At 45.1% G+C, this 14,803-nt stretch overlaps 1 protein-coding gene across 1 annotated transcript in view; it reads left to right on the top strand.

Annotated features, from left to right (window-relative positions):
* Positions 1-984: 984 nt before the first annotated feature.
* The window catches only part of tanc2b (tetratricopeptide repeat, ankyrin repeat and coiled-coil containing 2b), a 128,530-nt gene continuing 114,711 nt past the window's right edge, over positions 985-14,803 (top strand). The window contains exons 1-2 of the mRNA XM_070445039.1: positions 985-1,017; positions 12,259-12,438. Coding sequence (XP_070301140.1) covers positions 12,318-12,438 — 121 coding nt within the window. The 5' untranslated portion in view covers positions 985-1,017; positions 12,259-12,317. The remainder of the gene's footprint in view (positions 1,018-12,258; positions 12,439-14,803) is intronic.

Here is a 14,803-nt window from a genome sequence, read left to right as displayed (position 1 = left end):
ATAGGAAATAAGGTGCCCTTTGGGATAAGGTGACATGCAGTCTTAGTTGTACTGTAGATCACTGTAGCCTAAGATAGGGACTCGGCCTTGTCAAACAGACCCTGTAGTGGAGAGGCAAAGCGGGCGCTGGCCCATCGACCCCCTTATCCAGCCCTGCTCCATCCACTGTGGTTAATCCACACTTTTACACTCATCATTTGCTGCTGCTACTCTGTTCTTTATTTTACTCTTATTATTATCTATCCGGATGCCTAGTCACTTTACCCTGCCTTTATGTACATATCTACCTCAAATACCTCATACCCCTGCACATTGATCTGGCACTGGTACTCCTGTATATAGCTCCATTCTTGAGTATTTTATTCCTCTTTTGTTACCATTTTTATTTTTAAACACTTCATTGTTGAGAAGGGTTCGTGTAGCAAGCATTTCACTGTAAAAAATCTACACCAGTTGTATTCGGCGCATCCTCAGTCCTCTGGGCCCACAGTAATTGATCCTCATATAATTAGCCAACTTTCAGAAAACGCCTACTGTACTGTAGTGTACTGTACCACCAGTCCTATCTCTCACTCATCCAGAGGGAATAGCTCTGGATCACCACTCCTCTCAGTATTGTAACAGTTCTCTCATGGGCTGGCCCTGGGCTTTGGACTAGGGCCTGGTTGGTGTCTTCAGTCTACATCCCAACCCACCTTGATGAAGAAGAATTGGGTGTACTTTGCCAGTTTGCGGGATCGTCTGGGTCCCTGGAGGAGGGGTGTGGAGGGGCTGTGTGTCAGTAGTCTCCTGGGGGTCCTGAGGTCCCAGTCTTGGCTGGTGGAGAATGAGGTGGCCTACCTGGAATGCCAGCCGCACTGCCGCACTCATTCTCTCTCCTTTTCCTGGCATCCCCACGCTCACACTCTCTCCTCTTTGTCTCACTCCTCATCTGCAGATGGAGGGAATGAGGACCTGGCAGACCCCCGCTCGCCCAGTCCCGATCGCCCAGTGTAGAGCACCACCACATCGGTCAAGGTAGGTAGTTACACTACTGGGTGACTCTATTCTGTGGACCAAATCCCTCTTGCTCTCTTCTCCCCTCCCCTCTTTTCCCCTCCTTTTCCCAATGTATTTTTCTTAGCCACATTTGACCATAATATGAAATATTGTTTCTTCATTCACCGTCTCTTCTTTCTTCCTTCCTTTATGCTCATACTCTTTTCCTGCCTCTCTTTCCTCTCTTCCTGCAGCAACAGAGAGGGCAGGAGGCTGTTTAAAGGGCTGTGTTTTATATGAGTTAACAACAGAGGATTTAATCACTTCTAGAGAAGTGAAGTAATAATTTTGTGGAGGAGTACACTGTATGCATTTTTATGTTCCTGTAAATTTGTCTGAATCTGTTATCCCTGGAAGTATACACTGGCAGAAAGAGAAACAATATTGGCAATTGTGTCTGTCAACAATATACAGTAGATGTTATAGCTAGAATTCTTGAGTTCCGCTTCCGTATGACTATTTTAGGCAATATGATTTGCCCATTGGTATCCTTGCTCTTTTTGAGCTGTATGCTTCTATGAGTGGGTGTGTTTGCGTCTGTGTGTTTTGTTCTGTGAAGTGGCTCTAACGCCCTTCAAAAATCCCTGTCTGTCTCAACAATTCAACAAGTAGCACTCAAAATCACCCTATCCTTTTGTTCTGAAGTTTTTCGGGAGCTAAGCTATTTACCAGGTCAATGTAGCTACAGTACCTCGTGTCTTCTCTCCCTCACCCCCCCCCCCTTGGCTCACAGCAAACTTTCCTCGGCTCTCAGACATTTGTGTAAAGCTGTTAAGGAGAGAAAAGACAACATGTTCCTAAAAGGCCGCTTCTCTTGGGTGTGCATTCATACCCTGCAGATAGACAGACAAACATGAGGGGATTGTCATGCTGAGGGACCTGGCCAAACCACTGCTGCTGCTACAGTAAATGCCTCCCTGGCTCAATGGATTTAGTCTCTCAGGCAGAGCTGAAACCACAGAGATGGGGTATAGTGTGGGTACGCTGGAAGCAGGCCCTGGCTGTGTCTATCTATATCACAGCCTGGCTGTCACACACACAGCCTTCTATGGGGACTACTGTGAAGTTGTCACTGAGCAGTGTCTGTTAATGGCTCCTGCTGTCTGCTGTCTGCTATGCTAGCTGATGTTATGTGAAGGTGTTGGCCAGTTGGTGAGACAGCTCTGTCTGTCTGGTGGGACGGGGCCGTCTGGGCTGTGATTCAGTGTTGAGGGAGAAAATGGCTGTAGAGGGTTTTATGTTAGTGCGCCAGGGAATGTGAGAATAAAACTTGTGACAAACAGAACTTGTGATATTTAGAGGGAGGTGTTGCTGTGGTTTAGTGATTGCTGCTGTGCTCTTTCAGAAATTCAGCTCCCTTATGGGTTGGTTGTCTTTAGATAATGGTTGCACTCACATCTCTATTCTAGCTACATATCTCTGATGGTTAGACATAGTTCCTGTGTTATATCAGAGATGACGGGTTTCTGGAACATTGTTATTGAGGGAAACAGCGAGGCATCCTGTCATGTAAGCAGCATGTGGTGCTTGTCTGCCTGCAGGACTATTATCACTGCTGGGTCAAGCCAGGCAGATCCCAGTCAATACCTCAGCATCATCACAACATGGGTCACTCTTCATGTTTCCACATTCACTTTACTTTACCCTGGACGCTGTCAGAAATCATACATGTAGAGAAGAAACTACTTCCTATGAATACCCTACCCAGCAAACCAAAATTGGTTCTGTGAAAGTTCCCTGAACATTCATTAGGTCTCTGCAAATGTCCTCATAACACAAAAACGGTCTAGTCGTGCTGATGATTAAAGAATGTATGTATAAAACATTAGCCAGATGTTGCAAGAACAAATTTACAGAACAAATTTAAGCTGTTCTTTAAAGGTTCCCAGAATGATTCATTGTGGGAACAGTCTGGTGAGAACATTGTGGGGACATCACAAAAGATATGTTCCTAAAACACAAACTGTCCACTTGTGCGGATGATTCTACAATGTTTATTTTAGGTTGCAAAAAACATTCACAACACATTTAGCTTTTCTTTAATGTTTTGTAAAGAACATTGTGGGGATTTGACAAGAGATAGGTTCCCAAAACACTAAAACTGTCCAGTTGTGCTGACATGCAGATAATGTTTGTATCAGGGTGCACGAAACATTCCTTTGATGTTGCAAGAATGTTGACATAACAGGCTTTCTAAGTTCTTTAAAGGTTTCCAGAACATGTAATTAGGTTGTGGGAATAGTGTGGATACATTACAAGAGATGACATTCATACAATGTTTAAGTTAGGTAATGTTGTAAGAATATTCACAGAACACCTGAGCTGTGTTTGAATTCCCATACTAATATGGGAATTCAAATACTGAATACTACATACTTAATACTATTAGTTAATTTTAGTATACTGTAAACAAATGGTATCCTTTCAGTTGAGTGTACGAGTGCGTTGCCTGTCTATCAGAAGTTGATGCTGTTGCTATGCAACTTCTTGCTAGCTTGTTAGCATAACACATTTCTAGCTAGCCATCTTACGACTTCATTAACAATGTCCATTGAGAATGTATTTGGGCCTGGACCTCAAACCCCACTTCCGAATTACAACCCTCTTTTGGACAGCCTGGTAGAGCAAGAAGACCAGGACTATGGCTGTGGCAAGACCTTGGAAAGATTCCTGTTTGTCTATTGGCTGGCCAGTGGCACTTCGTACTGTGTTATGTCCGAGGCATTTGATGTCCCCCGGACCACAGTGCACAATGTCATCCACAGGGTGAGTGATGGGATCACAAAGAAGGTCATCCATTTTTACATCACAAGATGAAATGCAGGAGGTTGGTGAGTGATTCACCATACGGGCACGGTCCCATGCATTTCAACAGGTTGCTGGCACCATTGATGGATTCCACATCCTGATCAAGCCCCCTACAGTGGACCAGCAGGATTACCTGAACAGAAAATTGTTCTATTCTTATCAGCTACAGGCCATCTGTGACCACAGGTGCAGGTTCATCGACATCTACATTGCCTTCCTCGGGTATGTGCACGAAGCCAGGGTCCTGAAACACAGCCCTGTGTATGTTCAGAGCCTGTACCCACCACAAGGCTGGTTTCTCCTCGGGGATGGAGGGTATCCCTGGTTGGCGGATCCCATCTGTCTGATGACACCCTACAGGCAGCCAGTGAGGGGCGCAGTGGAGGCCACCTACAATGCAAAGCATTCCAAGGTGAGGAATGTGTCCGAGCGGTCCTTCGGGATGATGAAGACTCAGTGGCGCTCAATCTTAAGGATGGCCCTGGAGGTGAATCTTACCTTTGTGCCTGAGGTGGTCGCATGCTGCGTTGTGCTGCACAACGTCTGCCTCAGCAACGAGGACATTGTGGACCCTGAGGAGAATAATGATGGAGACCTGGACCAGCCTCAGCAACTGAGATACCAGCTGCTGCTACCATGATACCAATTGCGCCGGAGGAGATGGCTGACGTTTTACAGACTCCTAACCAATTGTGCTATTGTGTGTGTTTTTTCTCACTATTTGTAACTTATCTTGTACATAATGTTTCTGACATCGTCTCTTATGACTGAAAAGAGCTTCTGGACATCAGAAAAGCGATTACTCACGTCGTACTGGACTAAGATTTTTTCTTTAACGAGTCGGACACGACCCAAGTCCCTGTCATTCGCATGAAGAAGAGATGGAGATTTAGGGGACGTAGGTCGCGGTGCCTTGTAGGAATCCGATGGTGAGTGGATAACCCGCCTCTACCTTCCATACCATTAGCCAACGTCCAATCATTTTATAATAAATCAAATTAAATTTTATTTGTCACATACACATGGTTAGCAGATGTTAATGCGAGTGTAGCGAAATGCTTGTGCTTCTAGTTCCGACAATGCAGTAATAACCAACGAGTAATCTAACCTAACAATTTCACAACAACTACCTTACACACACAGTGTAAAGGAATGAAGAATATGTACATAAGAATATATGAATGAATGACTGGTACAGAACGGTATAGGCAAAATGCAGTAGATGGTATCGAGTACAGTATATACATATGAGATGAGTAATGRAGGGTATGTAAACATTATATGAAGTGGCATTGTTTAAAGTGGCTAGTGATACATTTTGGCAAGATGCTGTAGACCTGTCTCTTATACACATCTAGATGTGTATAAGAGACAGATACATATGAGATGAGTAATGCAGGGTATGTAAACATTATATGAAGTGGCATTGTTTAAAGTGGCTAGTGATACATTTTTTACATCAATTTTTCCATTATTAAAGTGGCTGGAGTTGAGTCAGTATGTTGGCAGGAGCCACTCAATGTTAGTTGTGGCTGTTTAACAGTCTGATGGCCTTGAGATTGAAAAACAGCTTCTGTCTCTCGGTCCCTGATTTGATGCACCTGTACTGACCTCGCCTTCTGGATGATAGCGGGGTGAACAGGCAGTGGCTCGGGTGGTTGTTGTCCTTGATGATCTTTATGGCCTTCCTGTGACATCAGGTGGTGTAGGTGTCCTGGAGGGCAGGTAGTTTGCCCCCGGTGATGCGTTGTGCAGACCTCACTACCCTCTGGAGAGCCTTACGGTTGTGGGCGGAGCAGTTGCTGTACCAGGCGGTGATACAGCCCGACAGGATGCTCTCGATTGTGCATTTATAAAAGTTTGTGAGTGCTTTTGGTGACAAGCCAAATTTCTTCAGCCTCCTGAGGTTGAAGAGGCGCTGCTGCGCCTTCTTCACCACACTGTCTGTGTGGGTGGACCAATTCAGTTTGTCTGTGATGTGTACGCCAAGGAACTTAAAACGTACTACCCTCTCCACTATTGTCCCGTCGATGTGGATAGGGGGGTGCTCCTGAAGCTCCTGTGTTTCCTGAAGTCCACGATCATCTCCTTTGTTTTGTTGACGTTGAGTGTAAGGTTATTTTCCTGACACCACACTCCGAGGGCCCTCACCTCCTCCCTGTAGGCCGTCTCGTCGTTGTTGGTAATCAAGCCTACCACTGTAGTGTCGTCTGCTCAGAACGCACCCTTGTGGGGCCCCAGTGTTGAGGATCAGTGGGGTGGAGATGTTGTTACCTACCCTCACCACCTGGGGGCGGCCCGTCAGGAAGTCCAGTACCCAGTTGCACAGGGCGGGGTTGATGACGAGTTTGGAGGGTACTATGGTGTTAAATGCTGAGCTGTAGTCGATGAACAGCATTCTCACATAGGTATTCCTCTTGTCCAGATGGGTTAGGGCAGTGTGCAGTGTGGTTGCGATCGCGTCGTCTGTGGACCTATTGGGGCGGTAAGCAAATTGGAGTGAGTCTAGGGTGTCAGGTAGGGTGGAGGTGATATGGTCCTTGACTAGTCTCTCAAAGCACTTCATGATGACGGAAGTGAGTGCTACGGGGCGGTAGTCGTTTAGCTCAGTTACCTTAGCTTTCTTGGGAACAGGAACAATGGTGGCCCTCTTGAAGCATGTGGGAACAGCAGACTGGGATAAGGATTGATTGAATATGTCCGAAAACACACCAGCCAGCTGGTCTGCGCATGCTCTGAGGACGCGGCTGGGGATGTCGTTTGGGCCTGCAGCCTTGCGAGGGTTAACACGCTTAAATGTTTTGCTCACATCGGCTGCAGTGAAGGAGAGTCCGCAGGTTTTGGTAACGGGCCGTGTCAGTGGCACTGTATTGTCCTCAAAGCGAGCAAAGAAGTTGTTTAGTCTGTCTGGGAGCAAGACATCCTGGTCCACGATGGGGCTGGTTTTCTTTTTGTAATCCGTGATTGAATGTAGACCCTGCCACTTACCTATCGTGTCTGAGCCGTTGAATTGCGACTCTACTTTGTCTCTATACTGACGCTTAGCTTGTTTGATAACCTTGCGGCGGGAATAGCTACACTGTTTGTATTCGGTCATGTTTCCGGTCACCTTCCCCTGATTAAAAGCAGTGGTTTGCGCTTTCAGTTTRGCGCGAATGCTGCCATCAATCAATGGTCTCCAGTACGCCGTTTCGGTCCAGGGTATCCTGCGCCGGCTCTGCGTGCTGGGTCTCCGGGGCGCTGGGAGGGTGCAGTGCGTCCTATGCCTGCGCTCCGCTCGTACCAGGCAAATGTGGGAGTGGAGCCTAAGGGAGAGGTGCGCGTAGTAGGCACTAGATCTCCAGTGCTCACCCACAGCCCGGTTCAACCTGTGCCTGCACTCTGGYGYGTCCGGGDTAGAGTAGTWYTCCAGCCTGGGGGAGTGGTGCCAAGYCTGCGCACCAGAGCTCCAGTGCTCCCCCACAGCCCGGTCCTTCAGGTGCCTCCTCCTAACACCAAGTCTCCTGTAGGTCTCCCCAGCCTGGTGGGTCCTGTGGCAGCCCCACGCACCAGGCTGTCTCTCCGTCTCCTCCCTACAGGTGTACCCTTCTACCCAGCGCCGCCTGCACTGCCCGTCTGCCCAGCGCCGCCTGCGCTGCCCATCTGCCCAGCGCCGCCTACGCTGACCGTCTGCCCAGTGCCGCCTGCACTGCCCGTCTGCCCAGCGCCGCCTGCACTGCCCGTCTGCCCAGCGCCGCCTGCACTGCCCGTCTGCCCAGCGCCGTCTGAGCTGTCCGTCTGCCTAGCACCGCCTGCGCTGCCCGTCTGCCCAGCGCCGTCTGAGCCGCCCGTCTGTCCTGAGCCTTCAAAGCCGCCCGTCTGTCCTGAGCCTTCAAAGCCGCCCGTCTGTCCTGAGCTTTCAGAGCCGTCCGTCAGCCAGGAGCCGCTAGAGCCGTCCGTCAGCCAGGAGCCGCTAGAGCCGTCCGTCAGTTAGGAGCCGCCAGCCAGCCAGGAGCTGCCAGAGCCGCCAGCCAGCCAGGAGCTGCCAGAGCCGCCAGCCAGCCAGGAGCTGCCAGAGCCTCCAGCCAGCCAGGAGCTGCCAGAGCCGTCAGTCAGCCAGGATCTGCCAGAGCCGGCAGTCAGCCAGGATCCACTGTCACATTCCTGACCTTATTTCCTTTGTTCAGTCTTGTTTAGTTGGTCAGGACGTGAGCTGGGTGGGCATTCTACGTTATGTGTTTCTATGTCGGGTTTATAGTTTGGCCTAATATGGTTCTCAATCAGGGGCAGGTGTTTGTCATTGTCTCTGATTGGGAACCATATTAAGGTTGACTGTTTTCACTGTTTGTTTGTGGGTGATTGTTCCTGTTCGTGCGTTCGTTGTCTGTATGTTCACATGTTCAGGTCTGTAGCGTCGTTAGTTTCATTTTCTGTTTATTGTTTTGTTCGTGTTAAGTGTTTCCAATAAATATGGAAACGTACCACGCTGCGCTTTGGTCCTCCTCTCTTCCACCTAACGACGAGCGTTACAGTCACGTGCGCTGAATTTCCCTGGACTGCAAATCTTACATGCTGGAACTAAAAGAACTAAGAACTAAATAACACATTTGAAATATTTAAAGAAGGATATTTTGCAAGTACAGCAGTTGTTTTCATATATGCAGCACTGTTTGAATTGAATAAATGGCAAAAAATATTCTACACGTCTTTCCCAGTCATTTACTGAAGTTGGAATACAACACAAAATGTGTAAGACACATCAACCATTTTTTTAACACATCCATGTTGTGTTACTTTTAACATAAAGTGTTGCCCTTTWAAAAAATCCTGTGGGATTAGTGATTTTTCCAATAGAATCCAAGATTCTCACAATCATATAGGATTTTGTCACCTCTATCAAAATCCTGTTGGAATCCTGTTGGACTACAGTTTTCCTATTAGAAATAAAAAGTGATCATATTAGATCCTATAGGATTCTCGCAGTCTTATACGATTTTGTCACCTCTATCAGAATCCTATATCCTATTGGAGTACTTTCTTTCCTATTGGAATTCAAAAGAAATCTGATTGGATCCTATAGTTTTTAAATTTTTATGTGATATTTTTTTTACAATACAAACACACATACAAACGACAACATACAGATGCACACAAACATCCACAACCTCACCCCTGCCCAGTATCATCTGCCACATGGCCTAAACCTGCACCAATTTGTTTCTCTCTGTTGCCCACACACTTTCAACATTTAGATAATACTGCATTTGACCTTTCCATTGTGTTAATGATGGATGACTGGTTGATTTCCAGTTTTGAAGTATGTTTTTACAAGATGATTGACAAGAAAAGTGTCGTCCAACCCATTGGGTATCTCACTGCACCTTCTTATGCCATGTCTTGAAATATGCAGTCTTGTAGGATTGTGTCACCCCAATCAGAATCTTATTAGAACCCATTAAATGATAGTTTGTTGTCATTAGTTTGAGTACAATACAACAACATTAATTACAGAATGTTATATGATCGGAAACACTGACGTCTTTGAGGATAAACACCGACGTCTTTGAGGATAACACAGTGCCACCGACGCGGCCCGCTACCAAGGACTGTGGGCTCTCCTTCTCCGTGGCCGACGTGAGTAAGACATTTAAGCATGTTAACTCTCACTAAGCCTGCCAACCCAAACGGCATCCCTAGTCGTGTCCTCAGAGCATGCGCAGGCCAGTTGGCTGGAGTGTTTACGGACATATTCAATCTCTCCCTATCCCAGTCTGCTGTCCCCACATGCTTCAAGATGTCCACCATTCTTCCTGTACCCAAGAAAGCAAAGGTAACTGAACTAAATGACTGTCGCCCCATAGCACTCACTTCTGTCATCATGAAGTGCTTTGAGAGACCAGTCAAGGATCATATCACCTCTGCCTTACCTGACACCCTAGACCCATTTCAATTTGCTTACCGCCCCAATAGATCCACAAACAATGTAATCGCCATCGCACTGCAAACTGCCCTATCCCATCTGGACAAGAGGAATACCTTTGTAAGAATGCTGTTCATTGACTATAACTCAGCATTCAACACCATAGTACCCTCCAAGCTCATCACTAAGCTTGAAGCCCTGGGTCTGAACCCTGCCCTGTGCAACTGGGTCCTGAAACTTCCTGACAGGCCGCCCCCAGGTGGGAAGGTAGGAAACAACCCCTCCACTTCATTGATCCTCAACACTGGGGCCCCACAAGAATGCGTGCTCAGCACCCTCCTGTACTCTCTGTTCACCCATGACTGCGTGGCCTCACACACCTCCAACTCAATCATCAAGTTTGCAGACGACACAACGGTAGTAGGCCTGATTACCAACAATGACTAGACAGCCTATATGGAGGAGGTGAGGGCCCTGGGAGTGTGGTGCCAGGAAAATAATCTCTCATCCAACGTCAACAAAACAAAGGAGCTTATCGTGGCCTTCAGGAAACAGCAGAGGGAGCACCCCCCATCCACATCGACGGGACCACAGTGGAGAAGGTGAAAAGCTTCAAGTTCCTCAATGTACACATCACTGACGATCTGAAATGGTCCACCCACACAAACAGTGTGGTGAAGAAGGCGCAACAGCACCTCTTCAACCTCAGGAGGCTGAAGAAATTTGTCTTGGCACCTAAAACCCTCACAAACTTTTACAGATGCACAATTGAGAGCATCCTGTCGGGCTGTATCACCTCCTGGTACGGCAACTGCACCACCCGCACCGCAGGGATCTCCAGAGGGTGGTGCGGTCTGCCCAACGCATCACCGGGGGGAATACTACCTGCCCTCCAGGACACCTACAGCACCTGATGTCACAAGAAGGACAAAAAGATCATCAAGTACAACAACCACCCGAGCCACTGCCTGTTCACCCCGCTATCATCCAGAAGGCGAGGGTAGTAAAATCCTATAGGACAGGTTCCAAAATCTGATAGGATATTCTATAGGATGTGTGTTGAAAGGGTGTCTTGAATAATTTACACAACTCGTGTTAAATGTGACAACACATTGATTGTGTTAAAAGTAACACGTTATCCCTAGCTAGACACACGGATGTGTTAAAAAATAACACAGCGTGTTGTTTTTTACACATCTGTTCTAAGTGTGTAGCCATGGCAGTATGGTCAATCAGGAATTCCATGCTTCATTTTTAATCTTCTTAGACATAACTAACCCAAGGAAATACTGGTAACTGGGTTATTCCCCATCACTTCACCCATCCTCTGTGTATTCTGCGAACTTCCGGGCTCATATTTACAAGATATCCAAGACTGTAAGTGCTGATCTAGGATCACTTTCGCCTTTCAGATCATGAAAAATAAGACGTGGGGACCATATCAAGCATCTCAAAGGCGGAATTATATCGGGTGCGTTTTTTTACAGTTAGTCTATATTCTGCATATCAGTCTGAATTTATAAATCTGGACAAAATAAAGAGATCCTTTCTTTTAGTAGAGTATATCTGATCCACAATAAAGAAACATGGTTAAAGAATATGTGGGATTGAACTTGCAATTTTCAGATATGCAGCCAGATCATTAACCCTGCGCGTCAATGTTACCACAACCTAAAGAAATGTGTGAGGAACTTTTAAAGAACATAATGCATTTGTTCTGGTAATGTTCTTGTAATATCAGGTTAATGTTTTTTGCACCCTAAAATAAACGTATAATCATCCGCACAACTGGACAGTTTTTGTGTTATGGGAACATGTCTTTTGTGATGTCCCCACAATGTTACCACCAGACTGTTCCCACAACCTAATGAAACATTCTGGGAACCTTTAAAGAACAGACTAAATGTGTTCTGGGAACGTTCTTGCAACATCAGGCAAATGTTTTATTCAAGCATTGCATAATCATCAGCACGACTGGACAGTTTTTGTCTTATGAGAACATTTTCTGCAACCTAACAAATGTTCTAGGAACGTTCACAGAACCAATTTAGTTTGCTGGGAAAACATTACTGATACATTGTGATATTACGTTACCTGGAAACCTAATAAAAACTTTTGGGGAATGTTAGGCGAACATTCCAAGGATAGTTCATTTAAAACATAAAAAAAGGTATTTAAAACTTTATTTTTAATGTTTTTGGGATGTTATCATCCTAATGTTAGATAAAACCTTAACTAGAACTTAAGGAGAATCTTGTCTAATGTTCTGGGAATGTTCCCGGTTTGCTAAGTATCTACAATGCCACTAGAAGCACATGTATAATGCCTTATAAGTTATGCATAATGCAATACAATGCACAACAAAGACGCTAATAACTGTTCTGAAACATCTATGACTACACTCACAATACTGTAAATGTTGTAATGCCAGACGTTAAATAAAATAGGTAGTATATGCGTGGAACATTAATATTATTGTCTTGTGACGCTGACTTTTCTGCTTCCTCCTGCAGGTGGTAGTATAGACAGTGACTGTGCCTTTGAGGGCGACTATGCCCTTCCGCCTCTCTCTATGACCGAGGGCATGCAGCACATCCGCATCATGGAGGGCGTTTCACGCTCCCTTCCCTCCTCCCCACTGCTCACACACCAGACCATCAGTGTCCGGCTGCAGCCCATCAAGAAGCTCACAGGTAATGGTCACAGAAATATGCACAACACCTCCACAAGAGAAATCCCATAGGTCAAACTGTGTTGTTGTCTGCTCCTTTGGGCGTTCGGTTAATAACCAATCGCCCAATGTCACTCATTCGTGTTGGAATGTCGTGTGGGGAAATACATAAGTCAGTTACATGATGGTAACTGGGAAGTTGGATGCTTACGTCAGTGATCACTGATGCTGGTCAACACAAATCATTGTGAATAAATGATCAACTACAGCTCTCCCAGGTCAAGGCCCACTAATAATCACTCCAYGCTTATCTAATAGCTGGGCTGGGATGCCAGGAATGGCAGATATGAGCTGTGGTTGTCTGTCTATCTTCCTATCCTGCTTGTCTCTGACCTTGTCACTCACCACTAACTGATCATTTCCTGTCACAGTCATCTCGGAAAACAGCTTCACTCCCAATCTTTCTCTCGCTCTCCTTAGTCTCTCTCTTTCTCCTCTCTCTCTCTTTCTCCCTTCTCTCTCTTTCTCCTCTCTCTCTCTTTCTCCTCGCTCTCTTTCTCCTCAGTCTCTCTCTTTCTCTCTTTCGCTCTTTTGCTCGCTCTCTTCTCAGTCTATCTCTCTCCCACTCTCTCTCTCTTCAATCTATCTCTCAGTAACTTGATCATTGACAGCTACAGTCATTGCACTGTAATGGGCTAGTGTGGCTGGGCAGTGCAGGCTTGAATTGAATTTGAAAAATGTGTTTTATTCCTTAAGTGTCTACAGAGTGAAAGGGATTGAGTGTGAAACGCATTGTCCAACATTCACCACTAGGGCGCGGTTCACCACTCTCATCCTCGTGATTTAGCCTAGTTGTATCATTAACCCTCTCCTACAGTGCCTTCAGAATGTATTTACACTCTTTGACTTTTTCCCCATTTTGTTGTGTTACAGCCTGAATTTACAATGGATTAAATTGAGATTTTTTATCGCTGGCCTTCACACAATACCCCATAATGTCAAACTGATATTATGTTTTCAGAATGTTAACCAATTAATAAAAAATGAAAAGCTGAAAAGTCTTGAGTCAATAAGTATTTAACCCCTTTGTTATGGCAATCATGAATAAGTTCAGGACTACAAGTGTGTTTAACACGTCACATAATAAGTTGCATGGACTTACTCTGTGTGCAATAATAGTGTTTAACATGATACAATGATATATGATACACATACAATTATCTGTAAGGTACCTCAGTCGAGTAGGGCATTTTAAACACAGATTCAACCACAAAGTCCAGATTCAGCCTAGCAAAGAAGGACAACTATTGGTAGATGAAAACAAAAAATAAATAAGCAGACATTGAATTTGTTTGTTTCAATATAATCAGTCAATGCAAAGATACAAGCGTCCTTTCTAACTCAGTTGCCAGAGAGGATGGAAACCGCTCAGGGATTTCACCATGAGGCCAATGGTGACTTTAAAACAGTTACAGAGTTTAATGGCTGTGATGGGAGAAAATTGAGGATGGATTAGCAACTTAGTTACGTCACAATACTAACCTAATTGACAGAGTGAAAAGAAGGAAGCCTGTACAGAATACAAATATTCCAAAACATGCATCCTGTTTGTAACAAGGCACTGAAATAATACTGAAAAAAAACATGACAGCAATTAAAGTTTTGTCCTGAATTCAATGTGTTATGTTTGGGGCCAATACAACACATTACTGAGTACCACTCTTCTTTTTTTCAAGCATAGTGGTGGTTGTATCATATTATAGGTATGCTTGTAATCATTGAAGACTGGGAAGTTTTTCAGAATAAAAAATAAACGGAATGGAGTTAAGAACAGGTCGAAATCCTAGAGGAACACCTGGTTCAGTCTGCTTTCCACCAGACATTGGTAGAGGAATACACCTTTCAGCAGGACAATAACCTAAAACACAAGGCCAAATCTACACTGGAGTTGCTTACCAAGAAGACAGTGAAGGTTTCTGAGTAACCAAGTTAGTTTTGACTTAAATCTGCTTGAAAATCTATGGCAAGATCTGAAAATGGTTGTCTAGCAATGATCAACAAGAATAATTTAGAAAATAATAATGGGCAAATGTTGCACAATCCAGGTGTGAAAAGCTCTTAGAGACTTACCCAGAAAGACTCACAGCTGTAATCGCTTCCAAAGGTGATTCGAACATGCATTGACTCAGGGGTGTAAATTAGATATTTCTGTATTTAATTTTCAATAAATTTGCTAAAATTCCGACAAACATGTTTTCCACTTTGTCATTACGGGGTATTGTGTGTAGGTGGTGAGAACATGTTCAATTCAATTCAGGCAGTAACACAACAAAATGTGGAATAAGTCAAGGGGTATGAATACTTTCTGAAGGCACTGTATATTCTGT

Source organism: Salvelinus sp. IW2-2015, linkage group LG8 (genome assembly GCF_002910315.2).
Source record: "Salvelinus sp. IW2-2015 linkage group LG8, ASM291031v2, whole genome shotgun sequence".
NCBI classification, from domain to species: domain Eukaryota; kingdom Metazoa; phylum Chordata; class Actinopteri; order Salmoniformes; family Salmonidae; genus Salvelinus; species Salvelinus sp. IW2-2015.
The sequence above is the reverse complement of the archived record's forward strand: the minus strand, read 5'-3'. Positions and strand labels throughout refer to the sequence as shown.